General features: G+C 41.2%; 1 protein-coding gene across 2 annotated transcripts in view; it reads left to right on the plus strand.

Moving 5' to 3' along the window:
• The window catches only part of LOC133477529 (protein kinase C alpha type-like), a 176,930-nt gene that overhangs the window by 138,978 nt on the left and 21,092 nt on the right, over positions 1-16,860 (plus strand). For both annotated transcript variants that reach the window (XM_061772371.1, XM_061772372.1), the window contains 3 exons: positions 7,132-7,212; positions 11,292-11,399; positions 15,358-15,498. In XM_061772371.1, the coding sequence (XP_061628355.1) occupies positions 7,132-7,212; positions 11,292-11,399; positions 15,358-15,498 (330 nt within the window). The remainder of the gene's footprint in view (positions 1-7,131; positions 7,213-11,291; positions 11,400-15,357; positions 15,499-16,860) is intronic.

Raw genomic sequence — 16,860 nt, forward strand, 5'->3', positions numbered from 1 at the left:
TGGATTTGCCAGGACCCGGCCTGATTTCTGAATCATGTCTCGTGCCAGCCCCCCAGGAGACCTTGAATGACATGTGAATATGCCCAGTGTACTAAATATGTACAGTGTGAGTAATAAAAAATTTAAAGAGTGCATGAAGTAAGAGGCCACACTCCTGGGGACCTGGCCCGACCAGCCCCTCCCTCCTACAGCTAACTCGCTAGCTTTCCAGTTTAACAATATTGGGGGTTTTTAGCGATTGCTAAAATTACAAGCAACAGTTGAGCAAGTTTATTTGGGAGGTCTATACTTTTTAGATCACCCATTAGACAAAGATTAGGAGACATTGGGATCCTACAGTTCAAAGCTGAGGAGAGTTTCTGTATAATTAGTGACCAGAAGTGTTGTACGGATGTACAAAGCCAAAGAGCATCAAAGTGTCTGGAGTGTCTTTAGTTCAATGAGGGAAAATGTTTGATTTTGAATAGCCCATTTTATACATATGTAGTATATTGCGTACTGTGTGCTCTATGGAGTACTTTAAACTGGATTAGCTGCAAATTACTGTTTTTGTCATTGAGAATGTATTTCTGCAGATTTGTAGACACTGAGAGGTCTTTTACCATTTTGCGATTGGTAAGTATATTATGTTAGTACTTGGCATTAATTTGTATACTTTTGAAAGGAGTTTTTTTGTTTTGTGGGAGTAACTGCAGTATTTTATTAACAAAAATGAGTGGTTGTAGAGTATTTACATGTGCTGGGACTCTTTTTAAGATTGTTGTTCTGACTTTATAGTATTGAAGGATGTTACCACCTCTAATTTGAAATTCTTGGAATAAGCTTTCACGTGACATGTTTATTTTTTAATAAGTGATGTAGGTCGTCAATTCCACTTTGTACCCATGTACTGAAGTAAAGGGGTAATCTGTTAGTTTCAAAATTGGGATTATGCCAGACTGGGGAGAAATGATATGGTGCTGACTGAGATTGTGTGGTTTCTAGACTTTTCCACCAAGCTGATAAAGTGGCTGCAATAATCGGATTCTTAAAACAATTTTGGCGTTTGAGACTTGTGCTGATATAAGGGAGGTCTGAAGGTTTGGTGCTATTGTAGTCTGTTCTAGAGCCAGCCAAGATTGTTAATGTACTTAATGAGGTACTGTGTCATGTTCAGGTTTTCAAGGCGCTGGAGGCAAGGAAGTGGAGGACCCGAGTGCAAGGAGGCAGGGAGGCAAGGCAGGAGTCTCAAAAATATTTATGGTAATTCCAAAAACAAAGGCAAAAAGTATCATGGAAAAATCGAAATACTAAATTAACAAAGTCCAAAATCTAAACACAAAGTAACAAAGAAACACTAGGGCACAAAGAAGAGAGGACCATGACGGGACGAAGGAAACTAGATGAAAATAGACCTACGACAGTCGACAATGAACCCACGAGCACTGCAAGAAACCGGGGAACTAAATACAAACAAATTGACGAGACAACGAGGAACACCTGGACAAGACACGAGTGGCTGGAAGGACCTGATTGGTTGACATAAGGTAGAAGGTTGACGAGAACAGGTGGACACAATAACTAAATGAGCACACAAGACATGAAAAACATGCGACACAGGAAAACATGAAACAAAACCAAACACAGTCCAAACCAAAACACAGACCGTGACATACTGTTTGGCCAGCTAAATAATAATGTTTGAAGTTGGGCTCATCATGTCCCCTTTCTGGATTACTTTTCTGAAGGGTGGATCGACTAATTCTATTTCTCCTTTTTTTAGGGTAAACATTTAAAATGGCACAGTCTAGCATTTGGAGCCACTTTAAAGTGGAGTTGAATGGGATCACTGAAAATAAATAGTTAATTTGAGGTAACGTTATAATTTTTACAGTAGCTATTTGCCCTAGAAGTCAGATACGTAAGATGTTCCAATCTTTTAAGTCGTCACAGATTTTTTCCAGGAGAGGAACATGATTGAAATTATCTAACGCTCGAAGTTTTGCGGTATTAATGACGAGATATTTGATGTTCCCTGTAGGAATTGGATAATTTGGGTTTTGGTTGGTAGGATTCCATGAGTTAGCTGTTATATTGTTGATTTTGACCAATTGATAGCATAGTCTGATAATGGCGAAAATGTCTTGAGGTTAAAAACTGTTTGAAATGAGGACTTGGGTTCTCGTAAATAAAGAAGGATATCAGCGTATACATTGATTTTGTGTTCTGACATAGGTACCTTTAATATGTGTGTTCTGCGATATCGCTATTGCCAGTGGTTCGATAAAATAGTGTGAATAGCAGGTGTGAGAGTGGGTATCCTTGTCTAGTTCCTCTTTGTAAACTGAATCTTTGTGATGTGACCCCATTTGTGGGGACAGTTGCTTTGGGTGAGTTGTATAACGTTGCGATCTAGTCAACAAATGAGTCACCGAAACCAAATTTGTGAAGTATTGCAAAAAGAAAAGACCAGTTAACTTTGTTAAAAGCTTTTTCTGTGTCTAGAGACAAGACAATTACTTTTAGATTATCAGTGACCGATATATGAGGTTAATAACTCGCCTGACATTAAAATAAAATAAAAGAGAAAAATGTGTGTATCTTAGCTGTTGCAGTAGTAACTCTGTTCTTTTTGATATGCAATCAAGTTGTTGTTATGCATTATAAAGTTGGTTCCTAAGTAGGTCGGATTTATTGCATATTCTTCTGTAATTTGTCTGATTTTCATCTCCAATTTGCTTTCTGATTTTTGTTCCTGTTTTTTTCTTGTAGGATGAGTATGAAATGATTTTTCCTCTAAATACCGCTTTCCCTGCTTCCCAAAGTCAGGATGGAAATATAGTTGTGGAATCATTCAAATCTAGAAAACCTTTCCATTCTTTCTTTACAAATGTATCGAACTCTGGATCTTTCAGTGGAGAAGTATTAAAGTGCTAGGTTGGAGAAGGTATTATGTTTGATTTAAATTTGAGGCAGAGAGAAATTGGGGCGTAACCGCTGGTTATAATTTGATGTATTTTGGAACTAATGTTTTGAGCAGCAGTTATTTGTAAGAAAGTAGTCAATTCTAGAGAAGGACTGGTGTACTGAATAAAAGAAAGTGTGTTCCCTTTTTGTACAATTTTTTTCGTCTCCATAGCAGAATCAGAATCAGAATCATCTTTATTTGCCAAGTATGTCCAAAACACACAAGGAATTTGTCTCCGGTAGTTGGAGCCGCTCTAGTACAACAGACAGTCAATTTACAGAACACTTTGGAGACATAAAGACATTGACAAAAAACAATTGTGCAAAAAGATGCAGAGTCCTCTAGCACTTAGAACAGTTCGAATGACTAATATTGCAATAGTCCGGTGCAATGACCATTGTGCAAAGGGGCGCTGAGACTTCAAGGAGTGTATGCGGTTTAAAGTTTAAATCTGGGACAATGTTGGTTGTGCAAATGTTACAGATACTCCTCAATCAGTGTGCAAATGGTGCAGATGCTACTCTGGCATGAGTGGCCAGTATATGCAAATAGTGCAGCATGGCGAGACAACTACATGTCAGCAAGTCCAAAATCATGCATCTATTCATCTAATATTCAGGAAGATTGTGATTGTTTGGTGTTTTTTACATTTTTGAGTTGGATTATGTGCTGCTTTATTTTAAGGTCGCCACCTATAATCATTGTTGAATTAGCTGACAAATTGTTCAAATGGGAAAAAGTGCGTGAATAAAGGCCTCTCCCGCGGTCGCACGGCTGACAACACCCGCATTGCATCACGTGACCGACGAATTGCCCCGCGCGGCCCCTCTGCGTAGCTTGACGCGCACGCAGCAAAAATAGTTGCTGCACGTCGAACGGCGCGAGATCATCTCTCGTGATTGGTTCGTTTTAGTCACATGCTGTGATGACGTACCCAGCATGCCCCTTGGTTCTACATACCATCTACGCCGCCGTCTACTCGATTTTGCAGCATAATTAAACATATTAACATTTTCAGGATTTGACATTGGCATCAGGAACTGCAGGCCGTGTGACCTTTTTAAGTATTTTTTCCCCCATAGGAATAGTGGAAAATAGTAGACTTTACACCAATCTGATTTAATGTCATAATTCGCCAATCTGATCGGCTCTGCAAAAGACATTTACTCCACGTCATTGTTGTGTACCGATTCAAAAGCTAGTTTATTTTTAGCCTTGTCACGTGTCTTGTGATGTAGTACTGTAACTATCTGACGGCCAATAAAGTTGTAATTCAATCTTGTTGGTGAAAACACATTTGGCAGTGTGGGACTTTTTTGCGGTGCCTCAGACATACAACACGTAATGCCTGGTTCAGACTACAAGACAAATTTGGTCTTTCACGATTGCACCAAGTCAGACTACTGCAATCAAATCTTGTATTCTGATGCCACTGCATCCCATCTTTTACCAACACTGGGCTTTATCTTGTCAAATCAAACGCCACAGGATACACTCGTTACCATGATGACAACAACAATAGATCGTGCAAATTTATTGTGTGTGTGTGTGTGGGTGAGGGCGGGATAATAAAATATGGAAAAACGTGTGGTGGTCATCACCGATGCTCGGGAGAGGACGTTCATTCACGGATTGCTTGAGGTATATTGACGTACTTTTAATATGATGCGGTCGCAAGCAGGCTACAAAAGTGCTAGCACTAACAGTTTTACGTAAAGATGCTGCCGTTCTGTTGAATCATGCTCTAAAGTTTCGGTGTGTGCGAAGTAATTCAATTACAATAAAGTAATTTAATTACACTAAGTTAGCACCCATTATTTCTGTCATGTTGTAATGTTGGTTTGACCTAACTGAAAACTTAAACTTATGTCAGTGGCCAATCCTTGAATGCCCCCTAGAGGTCAATAATGTTTTACCTTTTATCTAAAATGCTAGAGAATACTTTTGAAGATACTCAGTATACAATACACAGGTATATACAGTAAATGAAAAAGTCATTCAAATAGACACATTGCTACATCTTGTGATCGGATCGGTGATCGGTTATCGTTTTTTTAAAACTCGCCAATCGGGCCCAAAAATCCTGATCGTGTAAAGCCTCAAAAATAGAGTTACTCCTCAAAAACGTGTCTGTCTCTGAACTGGATGGTGTTTATCTTTGATTCCTGGTGGATACTGATCCCCTTGGTTGCTTCCAATGCTACGTTATGGATGTCAATGATCTCGTCTGGACTTTCCCCCGCGACTGACTTCAAAACATGAAGAGCAGACATTATCTTTCCAATGACATTTGAATATCAATGAAAATCCAGCAACAGCAAACACTCCAACTGCCTTCTGCCTACAGCCTTTACTTTCAGAAATGACACTCTCTTCTCTTTTTTTGTATTGCACTGAATTTCTTAGTTGATGCAAAAATAACCCCCTCTGAGTAGGTCTCAGTAGGTCCTGAGTAGGTGTGATAGCACGGAGTCTCTGTTCCACAACTTTGGCATTTCGACAGGAAGAATTTGAGCGTGATGAGTTACAAAAACCTAATTTTCATGGTCTGCAGAGCGCAGACATTTTGGTCAAGAGTTATGCAAGATTGTTTACTTGTAAAAGAAACTTACTGTCCAGGATCATCTGTGTTCTTTTGCAGAGTTTATGAGTGGTAGTAAGAGATACTGTATAATTAGATGCGGTGTGCATGTTTTTTTTTCTACTCTTTTTCTACAAGGGGACGGTGACCTTCAGATATTGTAGTCTGTGTGCATGCATGAATGTGCATGCGCTTGCCTTTGTGTGAGGTTGTGTTAACACATGGAAGTCATGCAACCCTCGGGATTACAGAATTGGATGTGCATTTGGCAACCTGTATGTGTGTCCGAGCGTGCGTGCGTGCTTGTGTGTGTTTTGGACTCCCTTGGGCAAGGAAGAGGTCAGGTGGATCGGGACCCACACTTAAAAGTTGTAGCATTAGCACGGATGTATTTATATATTGTGAATCCATGAGTGTGTGTGTACGCATGACCAGAAGGAATGTCCTTTAACTGTAAAGGTCAGATGGAACTCTGCAAGGATGTATGAGAGATCCTCAAAAAAGATTGCATGTGTGTGTTTTGGGGGCTTGGGGGTGGGGAGAAATGTCGCCATTGAGATTTTGACGTTTGTTTGTCTGTTTTGGTGGACTTCAGGATACTCAGTACAGGAAATGGATGGATGGATGGCTGGATGAAAGAATGAATGAATAGATCGTTGTTTGTTTGAGTGTGAATGGTTATTTGTGCCATGCGATCGACTGGCGACCATTCCAGGGTGTACCCCACCGCTTAACTGCGATAGGCTCCAGTTTAGCCACGACCTTAATGAGGACAAGCGGTCTAGAAAATGGATTGAAAATGTGATGAATTAATTGTATTTTTGTAATGAGTTCCATCCTATGCACCACATAAGAAAGAAAGAGACTACCATAACCTGGATGACAGAGAATCGACATAGACAAACATTTAACCACTTCTTTTAATCTTTTCCTTAGTGTGTCTGACAGCTCGTGTCGTTTCTCAATGTCCTTTTCCTTCTGTGTGGGGCAGTGGAGTAGTAAATGAATGTACATTTAATGTAACATTCAGGGAATACAAAGACCAATCATGTGCATTTTCAACTCCTCCCACCTGACACGAGTCAGCCAATCACCACTTAGAGTAGCTACGTATGCACGCGCGTGCGTCCGTGTGTGCGTGCGTGTGAGGCATGTGTTATGCTTTTATTTTTCCATTTTAGAGTACTTCAGGATGCAGTGTTTAAAAGCTAATTATTTTTAAACACTAACTTCAAATAGATTAAGAATTGTATTTATAACCTTTCCAGTCCAGATTGAGAATCAGCAAAACAAATGCAACTCGTTTGAGCAACTGCTCTCAGTCCAGAAGGAAACTCGAACTTTGAAAAACTTGTTTACCTCTTACTCGGACACTTTGCGATTAGACTTTGTACCTCCCAGTTTTCTTGAATGTAGCATAAGCATGACCATATTTTTAGTATGTAGCCCAGTATGTAGTCTGACCAAAAAGTAATTGTTGCCCCTCCATCGTTTTTCTCCACTGTGGTTTACATGACTGTTTTTCTAATGCAAGTAAAATGATGAAAAACAGTGGTTGAATTAATTACATTATTTAAGTCACATTATCTTCTTTTCTCCACAGATTATTGCATATCAGCCATATGGACGCTCTGTGGACTGGTGGGCTTATGGAGTGCTTCTATATGAAATGTTAGCTGGACAGGTGAGTGCCCCCCCCCCCCCACACACACACACACAACACACACTTCCTTAAACTTTCCACATAAATGGAAATGCCATTAATTGGTCCCAGCCCCACAAAACACCTACAAAAATTGTTAATGATGTTTTTTAATAGTTTGTGCATCACAATTTCATGCTTTAGGGTGGCATGTTGGATGACTGGTTAGCAAATCTGCCTCAAAGGCATGCATAGCAGGTTAATTGAGGTCTCTAAATTTCCCATAGATGTGCATGTTAGTGTGAATGATTTTTTTTTTGCCTATATGTGCGCTGCGATTGGCTGGCGACCAGTTCAGGGTGTACCCCGCCTCTCGCCCAGAGTCAGCTGAAATAGGCACCAGCACACCTGCGACCCTAGTGAGGATAAGTGGTACGGAAAAGGGATGGATGGGTGGATTTCATGCTTCAATGCCCGTTAACGTTGCGCTTTTTCCGGTGTGTGCACCTTGGCCACCAGGAGGCAGTATTATATCGCTACAGTCCTTCGCTATATTGCAGATCCCTTGTTGTGGGTTCAGTGCAACACAGATTTTTAATTTAACAGTATGCAGTAGAAGCCTACAGGCTCCGGAAAAGTGATTACCTTTAACTTATTGAAGTGTGGTGCTTATCAGTCGCACAAGGACAACTAAGGCTCTTTTTGCCATGCCAAAGTGGAAACTTTATTGAGCAACAGCCACTTATACAGTAGGTATGCCACTATGTAACTTGGCAATGGAGCAAACATGACCAGTAGGGCACAGTTAATCACACAATCCACAGTGAGGAAACAAAATGCACACATACCAACCTAGCCCAACATATACTGTAGCTAAGACAGACACTCATAACAATACAGGAAGGAACAAATGTAAGTGTAAAGAAAAATGTCCAGACAAGAATTTACAAAGAGCGCCGCAAAGCATGTTGGGAAGTTGTAGGACCTCTGCCGGTGCTACTTCCCTGCATGCTTTTGTGGCGCCCACCATCGGTTGTTTGAACGAATTATAATCCATAACAAGTGCTACAGATAGAACGGCGCTACCTTCGTTAGCCCGCCTATGGCATTTTTCAATGTGCATTAGCATTAAACTATCAGACTTTTGTAAGTTATAGCTTGGTTCAATACACAACTTGTAATTCTCTGTGTTTTATTTTTAATCTTCAACTGGGAATGGCAGTAAACAGCTGGAAGCAAGCATTTGGCGTCTTTCTTTGAAAAATTGTCCACTATTGCTGGTTGTTCTGATTTTCACCTCCACCATTTAGCGCTTGTAAAATTTTTGCTTGCAACTTAAGACAAAAGAATCATCCAAGCAACAGCATGTTTCTTGATCACTCGTAATTTGAGGTACGACTGTATTATATTTTCCACACATATGACACATGCTAATATTTGTTTTATTCAATGAACATAACTTATTACCAGAGATGTTCCTATCCTCGAAGTGTTTGTAAAACTGGGTAAAGAGGGCATAACGCAGAAAGGCTATCTCTAGCTGGCCTAGTGGAGTGCAAATGACATAATTCATTTCCTGAACTGTCGAGACATCCACATTAGAGTTATTGATGATAACCACCCACCGAGGAAGGCTCAACGCTGTCTCATCCACTACGTTTACCCAGAAAGTTCTTCTGCGGGAAACCTATTTCCAACAATATTTCCTACGATTGTAAATCAATTTGGATTTTTGACCTTTACTCTCGAGCTATTAAAAACTTTCAAACCATGCATATTCCCCTTGATCAACCATGGGGAATACTAACAATTGATTCATTGTAATTTTTCCCCAAAGAATTCCATAACGGCTCGGTCGTGGCCCGGGTTAATAATGTCCGCCACCGGCGCTGTTAACCTACAGGGCGTCGGTAACCTACAGGGCCCCGGTGGAGATTCAGCTACTGTGGGTCGAAGACGAAGAAGAGGTAGAAAGCGGGTTCTTTGGCAGAAAAAGAAGAGGAAAACAGAGCCTAGAATTGAACGTGGGGACTTTGAATGCTGGGACGATGACAGGAAAAGCTCGGCAGTTGGTTGACATGATTAGGAGAAAGGTTGATGTCTTGTGTGTGTATTATTTCAACGTCAGTTTACATCAACAGGCTAAACGTAGCTCCTGCCCGACATACATATAAGTATTCTCTCAGTCAAGATGTATCACTTACAGTAAGTGATAAATCAGATCATGAAGTGATACATGAAGGAGGTATTGTACTTCCTTCACACCAATTATTCCTTTCCTGTTAGACAGGGATTTTTCACCGTTCTTGTCTATTGCTGGGGTGGTCTGGAATATAGGGTGCTACAGAAAGAGCACAAAAACAGGAATAGGTTGGCCAGAGATTGGTTCCACAGGGGGGAAAAAATGCAAATAAGTGAATTTGTAAATAGTGAACCATGAATAATTGGTTCAAGATTAGGCGGAACAGTAATAGTGGCAAGTACTTATGCCTTACAATTGAGGGGTCGCGTGTTTAAATCTTGCCTCACGCTTTCCTGTGTAGAGTTTGCATATTCTCCCTGTGCTTGTGTGGGTTTTTGCGGCTACTGCAGTGTCATCCCACATTCCAGAAACCTGCGTGTTAGGTTAATTGAAGACTCTCAATTGTCCATACTGTAGTTGTGAACGGTTCTTTCAGTACCCTGTGATTGGCGGGCGACCTATTCAGTGTGTACACCACCTCTTGACCAAAGTCAGCTAGGATAAGTTTCTGTCCACCCGTGACCTGATTGAGGACCAGCACGATGGAAATTAGATAGTGAAGTGCGTCTGTTGCCTTCGGTCACCGCCCAGCTCACAATGCCCCTGACCCCTATGGCCCCTCCCACAGGTGGTGGACCAATGGGAAGGGGGACCCATGTTACCCTTTCGGGCTGTGGCCGGCCGGGAGTATGGGGTGACGAACCCGCTAATACGAGCTGTTCGGCCCCTGTACGACCAGTGTCAGAGTTTTGTCCCCATTGCGGCAGTAAGTCCGACTCGTTTCCGGTGAGGGTTGGACTCCGCCAAGGCTGCCCTTTCTCACCGATTCTGTTTATAACTTTTATGGTCAGAATTTCTAGGCGCATCCGAGGCATAGAGGGGATCTGGTTTGGTGGCCTCAGTATTGCATCTCTGCTTTTTGATGTTGGCTTCATCAAGCCGTGACCTCCAACTCTCACAGCAATTCGCAGCTGAGTGTGAAGCGGCTGGGATGAGAATCAGCACCTCCAAATCTGAGACCATGGTCCTCAGTCGGAAAAGGGTGGAGTGCCCTCTCCGGGTCGGGGATGAGAAAGTGGAGGAGTTCAAATATCTTGGGGTCTTGTTCACGAGTGAGGGAAGAATGGAACCGGAGATCGAAAGGCGGCTCGGTGCAGCGTCTGCAGTGATGCGGACTTTGTATCGGTCCTTTGTGGTAAAGAAGGAGCTCTGTCATCTGGGAGGGGCTCAGAGTAGAGCCGCTGCTCCTCCGCATTGACAGGAGGCAGAGGAGGTGGCTCGGGCATCTGATTAGGATGCCTCTCCGACGACTCCCTGGTGAGGTGTTCCGCGCACGTCTCACCGGGAGGAGACCCCGGGGATGACCCAGGACACGCTGGAGAGACTATGTCTCTCGGCTGGACTGGCAACACCTCGGGATCCCCTCGGAAGAGCTGGAGGAAGTGGCTGGGGAGAGGGAAGTCTGGGCCTCCCTGCTGGGGCTGCTGCCCCCGCAACCCGACCTCGGATAAGCGGAGGAAAATGGATGGATGGAAGGGCCTCTGTTGGTTGCAGAGAAATATAGCACTCAGTTTATAAATGAACAATCTATTCCACACAATGACCATATTCTTGAAGGTACATCAAATGATCATTCATCTATTTTTACCATTCCTACTCCAGAGCATTTAAAAATTTGGTTATATTGTATTTGTATGTCTGGGGAAAAAAAGATGACAATCCTTAATCCTGCCACTATTGGATCCCTTTCATGCTACATGGTGCCACTTAACAAAAAGTTGTTTGTGGTCTCTGTGGAACTGCAACCACCTTTTCATCCATTGTGTGATAATGGATGAAACGTAAACTCTCACCAACATCACGGTCCTTCTGTCCGCAGCCTCCTTTTGATGGAGAGGATGAAGACGAGTTGTTCCAGTCCATTATGGAGCACAACGTGTCCTACCCAAAGTCCTTGTCCAAAGAGGCCGTTTCTATCTGCAAAGGGGTGAGTGAAAGGTTCAATACCATCAATGGCATGTTTCTGTTTTTGCACTTTGTGTGGTTAAGCAAGCGATGAATCCAGCTGCTTTACATGAAAGGTTAATGTGAGGCAGCTTCGTGCGTCACTTCAACACGAACCATCAGTCGCTATGTTCCAACATTGTGTGGTTTCAAACAACCACACAATGTTTTCCTCCCCAAAAAAGCTCATGCAAATCAGCAATTTAAGTGCGGTTTGTGGTACTCGTCACAGAAGCCGACATAATCTAAATTCATGTACCAGAAAGTCCACTTGTTCTACATTTATCATCTTTTAGTCCTGCCTAGTTCAATTTGAGTGTGAATAAGAATATTGTAGATGTTCTTTAAATCTAGTTTGGGCACCTCTCACCAATATTTTTTGGGCATATACATTATTAAAACACTGCAAGAAACTTATTACTTTTTCCATTATACCCCTGAAACATAACTGCAGTTGTAAAACACTGAAGGTGTGTACAATTAATAATATTATTATCATTACTTTTCCAAATAATAAACTATCAATTCATTTAATTAAGTTTAGTTTTTTGTCCACTTTGTGGTCCAAAAAGAATAGTTTTTCTTCCAATCATAATTAGGGTTGGGCATCATTTGAATTTAAGCGATTCCAGTCCAGATTCCAGCTCAGTATCAGTATCAGTATCAAAACTATGAACTAAACGGCAATGTGTGTGGAACTAACCCAATTAACTTAATATTCATTAATTAATGCTTCAGGGAAAAGTTAAATATAGCATTATAAAAATAGTTTTTTGGGACTGTTTTGTCATGTTAAATGGTTTATATGTGCAAGTTTTAACTTGACTTTCTGTTTTATGCATGTAGCCTTTTATTTTGAAGGGTACACACCGGAACTCGGCATTTTGTAACTTCACACAACACCGGTGAATTTTGAAAACAAAAGTCAACCTAGACTGCAAGAAAAGAGTAATGAATGGAACCAAATGCTGTGTAAAACATTGATTCCTTTACCTACCCACCAATGAAGCACAAGGTTAGTGTTTGTGATACTGTGAAACAACGTTTATATAAATTTTGTCCCAATTCATAGTGATGTAAAGTTGCTAGTTTGAGCTTTGATGAAGTTTTAACTCAACGTTAAGCTTTTTTTTTTCTGTCATCGGCTCTTACGTTGGTTCGAAGACTCAAATAAATGCTAAAAACCATCAGTGCGGGAGTGTTAAACAAACACTTACGGAATAACTTATCCGTCCATTTTCTGTACCGCTCATCCTCACAAGGGTTGCGGGCGTGCTGGAGCCTATCCCAGCTATCTTCGTGCGAGAGGGGGGGTAGACCCTGAACTGGTCGCCAGCCAATCCCATGGCACATGGAAACAAACAACCATTCACACTTGCATTCACACCTACATGCAATTTAGAGTCTTCAATCAACCTACCATGTATGTTTTTGGGATATGGGAGGAAATCGGAGTACCCGGAAAAAACTCACGCAGGCACGGGGAGAACATGCAAACTCCACACAGGCGGGGCCGGGATTTGAACACAGTTCCTCAGAATTGTGAGACAGATGTGCTAGGCAGATTTGCTAACCAGTTGTCCACCGTGCCGTCCCGAATAACTTATTGTCAATAAAGATATTTCAATAAAAAATACAATTGTTTAGATGAATAAATACAAAGTAATGCATATAAAAAGTAAAATCAAACACAGGGCTCTACACTAACTTCCATTCCACACATAGAGTCAATCTACAGTCCCAGCCTCACCTATGGTCATATGAGTCATTGGCCGTGAACAAAAGAACAAGATCATTGATACAAACAGCTGAAGTGAGTTTCTTCTGCAGGGTGTCTGGGTTCTCCCTTAGAGGCAGGGGGCTAAATAAATGTAATAAAAACCGAATTTTTATATAGTTGTTTGATAGTTCACAACTTGGTGGAAATGACGTAACATATAAACAATGCAAATATGAATCTTAACTGACCTCATAACATCTTTGTCCTCTGACCTTTAATTTGTGAGTTTACAGTATGAGTCCCAGTATGAAGAATGAAGTGAAATGGGACCCTGACACTGTCTTATGTTAATGGTGGAAATGAGATTTAACAGTCGCATATTCAGTATATCTTCCTTTGTTTCACAAAGATCATTGACACAACTTTAAAACTGTATAATTGTGGACAAAGGTGCGAACGGAGTTAGGTTAGGCATGGGGGGTGGGGACTCACCGTGTTATATATCTTGACATATAGCCATATTACATTTATGTATTATTTGTGCAGGGTGAATAATAATATATATTTTTTTTCATTTAATTGTATGGTGCAGTTATACATTTTGTCCCCCTGGGGACACAAATGGCCCATAAAAGCTTTATCGTACAATTATGGGGGATTCCTCTGTTTGCGCAGATTAATGGTAAACAATCAATTTACATAGTTATAGTGTGTGTGTCTTCAATGTGAACTAATGCAACCAAGTGGGCATCGAGCTTGCTTGTCACAAAATAATTCACACTCGTTAAACTTCGATTTGAAGTTAAAGTCGTTTGAATGTGTCACAATTGCTAACCTGTCTGACGTTCTCTCGACTCATTGACGACGTCGTTCAGCGAGGCAACTTTGCAGACTGCTGAGTATTTTAGAAGGACAGTACCTTTCAGCTTGCTCTCCAGGTGGGCCGTCTGTGTCGTGTCTCCTCATACCAAACGAGCTTGGTGCAACGGGCCAATAGAATCAAGCCAGACTGTGTGTCACACATACACATTCACACACTGGAGTCTGCATCTCTTTCACATACTAAAAAAAGAAATAATCCCTGAAAGGTTACATTGTATAATATCAAATGAAGCTATTACTGGTCCATTTGGCAAGGTCTTTGTACCTTTGGATTATTTTGTCACTTTGTGAGATTTAAAATGTCAGCAAATGAATGAAACTGATGTTTTTCACCCAATCTTAATCAGATGATAATCACATTATTGAATCGGGACATCCCGAGTCACAATCATATTTGAACTCTTTGTGCCCAAAGCTAAAGTAGGAAGGACCATTGGTCCCCATATATAGGTATGATTCAACATTACAAATTATTTTGCAGCGGCCCAAGTTACGGCTTGTGTACCCAGAGGGGTGGCTAGGCCCCAGTTTAAGAATCACTGATTTAAACATAAGAATTTAACCACTGTAAATTGTGAAAAGAACAAAAAATTGTGACTCTGTGAGCAAGAGACATACTGCATGCTGCACAAAAGTATTGGTGTCCTTACCAATTCAACTGCACTTTAAGTACTTTTTGTCTCAGTCTTTGACAATCATATTGAAATGTCAAACTAAAAAAAAAAAACATCTAGTATCAATTAGAATTTTAAGTATAAATGTGCTTCATTGCTTCAGCTTATTAAACGTTTCATGAATATGAATATTATAGAAACGGTTTTGCTTAGAGAGAGACAAGTCAAAATGTGTATGCTATTGTTAAACGTATTGTTAAAGTCCTTTCCACTTCCAGTTGTTCTGATTTTTATTCTAGATGATTTCATTTTGATACATATGTGCTAGCCGGCCAAGCATAATTTAACAAGGACCATTTGCACATATTCATATGGGTACTTTTTAATTTGTTTATTTTTCAGCAAATGAAAACTGTGTCCTCGTGTCATCTGCAGTGTTATTAAAAGTGGCAGCAGTTCTCTAAAAGGAAAACAAGCAGAGAGAGGGGGGTGGGGAATCACAATTATATCACTTATTTTTCTAGCCCTTCTGTGTAGTTGTCATTTACTGACCTAGAAAAGCAGTGGAATCACATTCAGGAACACATAAGTGAAATAGTACTGGAGAGGGAGTAAATAATAATTAAAAAAAAAAAGCATTGCTCTTTTTGAGTAGAATTGTGATGTGAGATTGCCGGTGTGATTCACTTCTTTTGACTCATTGTATTATTCTGTGCATCAAACAGCTAATGACCAAGCATCCGTCCAAGCGTTTGGGCTGCGGCCTTGAAGGAGAGCGGGATGTCAGGGAACATGCCTTCTTCAGACGTATTGACTGGGAACGCCTTGAGAACAAGGAGATACAACCGCCCTTCAAGCCCAAACTGGTAAGTCCGACACACATAAATAGTTGAATAGTAGGTAAAAAGTTATTCAATCAGTGGTGGCCAGATCTTATTACATAATGGATGGATGGATGGATGAATGTGTTGGAGGTATAAAAAAAGAGAGAGAGAACAAAGAAAAGTTGCAGCCCAGGTTTAGCCTGCCGACCGTGCAAACCTCTACTACCCGGTTCTTTTGTTCTGGTCGAGGTGATTCTTCAATGATTAGGCCGGATGAACAGTTTTACAATTGAGTCAAACAATAAGGTTGGTAAAGGTTCAGCGCTGGTTTCTTCCACACATAGCTCAGAACAACGTACGTACCAAAGAGACCATGCAAGCTTTCGTCTTAGTCTTTTATAGCCCAAAAGACGTGACGTCGTGCAGTCTCGGACCAATCCTAGCTTCGCCTCAGTGTCTGGGTACGTTTGGAAATCCAGTCCGACGCTCTCTTACCGCGCTGAGATTGCGGTACTCAGAGACAGAGCGCGCTCCATTTTCTATAACTTTACTCATGAACCTGTTGGCTCTTGGCAGATACGTCAGTACATCTACCATATTGAATGAGTCAGTTCTGCTTGTATCGAACAGCACACTCCAACAAGGCTCCGAGTTTCTAAAGGTTCTGGGGTGCAGAGAGCGCGCACGGACTGAATTTCCCAGTGTACTTTCTGTTGATATTTTGTGCATTTGTTGTGTCGGTGCAACTAAGTGTAATGCTCCATGTTTATAAGGAGCTCTGGGTGTCAAACAAAAAGTGTATGCAGTGTTGCGTAAGCATGCTGCCAGTAATTTCTATCAGATGGATGGATGTGGATGTACTTATGGGTCAGCGGTTCAAAATATGAATATTTTGATTGGTATGTGGAAAGATACAGTACTGTACATGTATTGGTGGGTAGTTGTGATGTACTGGTTATTGGTTGTTTACTGTAGATGATTGGTGGGTGAGTAGATGGATGGAAGAATGGTTGGGTGGATTGGTTCACAGACAGATGGATGTCTTTGTCGGTTGTTATAAGGACTAATGGATGGGTGGCTTGACACATGGATAATTGATTGCTGAATGGATAAATGGATGGATGAATGTACTGGTGGGTATATGGTTGGTTCGATGATGGATGAATTGATAGATGGATTAATGGATTGTTTGGGGATTAGATGAATGGATGGATGGAGTTTTGGGGGATTAGAAGAATGGAAGCAAGAGGTTATAGTAATGTTAGCCTACTGTAGTTTAGTAGAGGCTAGTGAGATATTTACCAGTCCTAAAGGCTCCCAATGTTGTGGGGCTGTCTTGTTTGGGATGCCTCTGCTACATCATGTGGACATCAGGCTCAGTGCCTCTGGATCAGCAGGCCAGGT

The sequence above is a fragment of the Phyllopteryx taeniolatus genome, chromosome 4, assembly GCF_024500385.1.
Source record: "Phyllopteryx taeniolatus isolate TA_2022b chromosome 4, UOR_Ptae_1.2, whole genome shotgun sequence".
In the NCBI taxonomy this organism is placed as follows: Eukaryota; Metazoa; Chordata; class Actinopteri; order Syngnathiformes; family Syngnathidae; genus Phyllopteryx; species Phyllopteryx taeniolatus.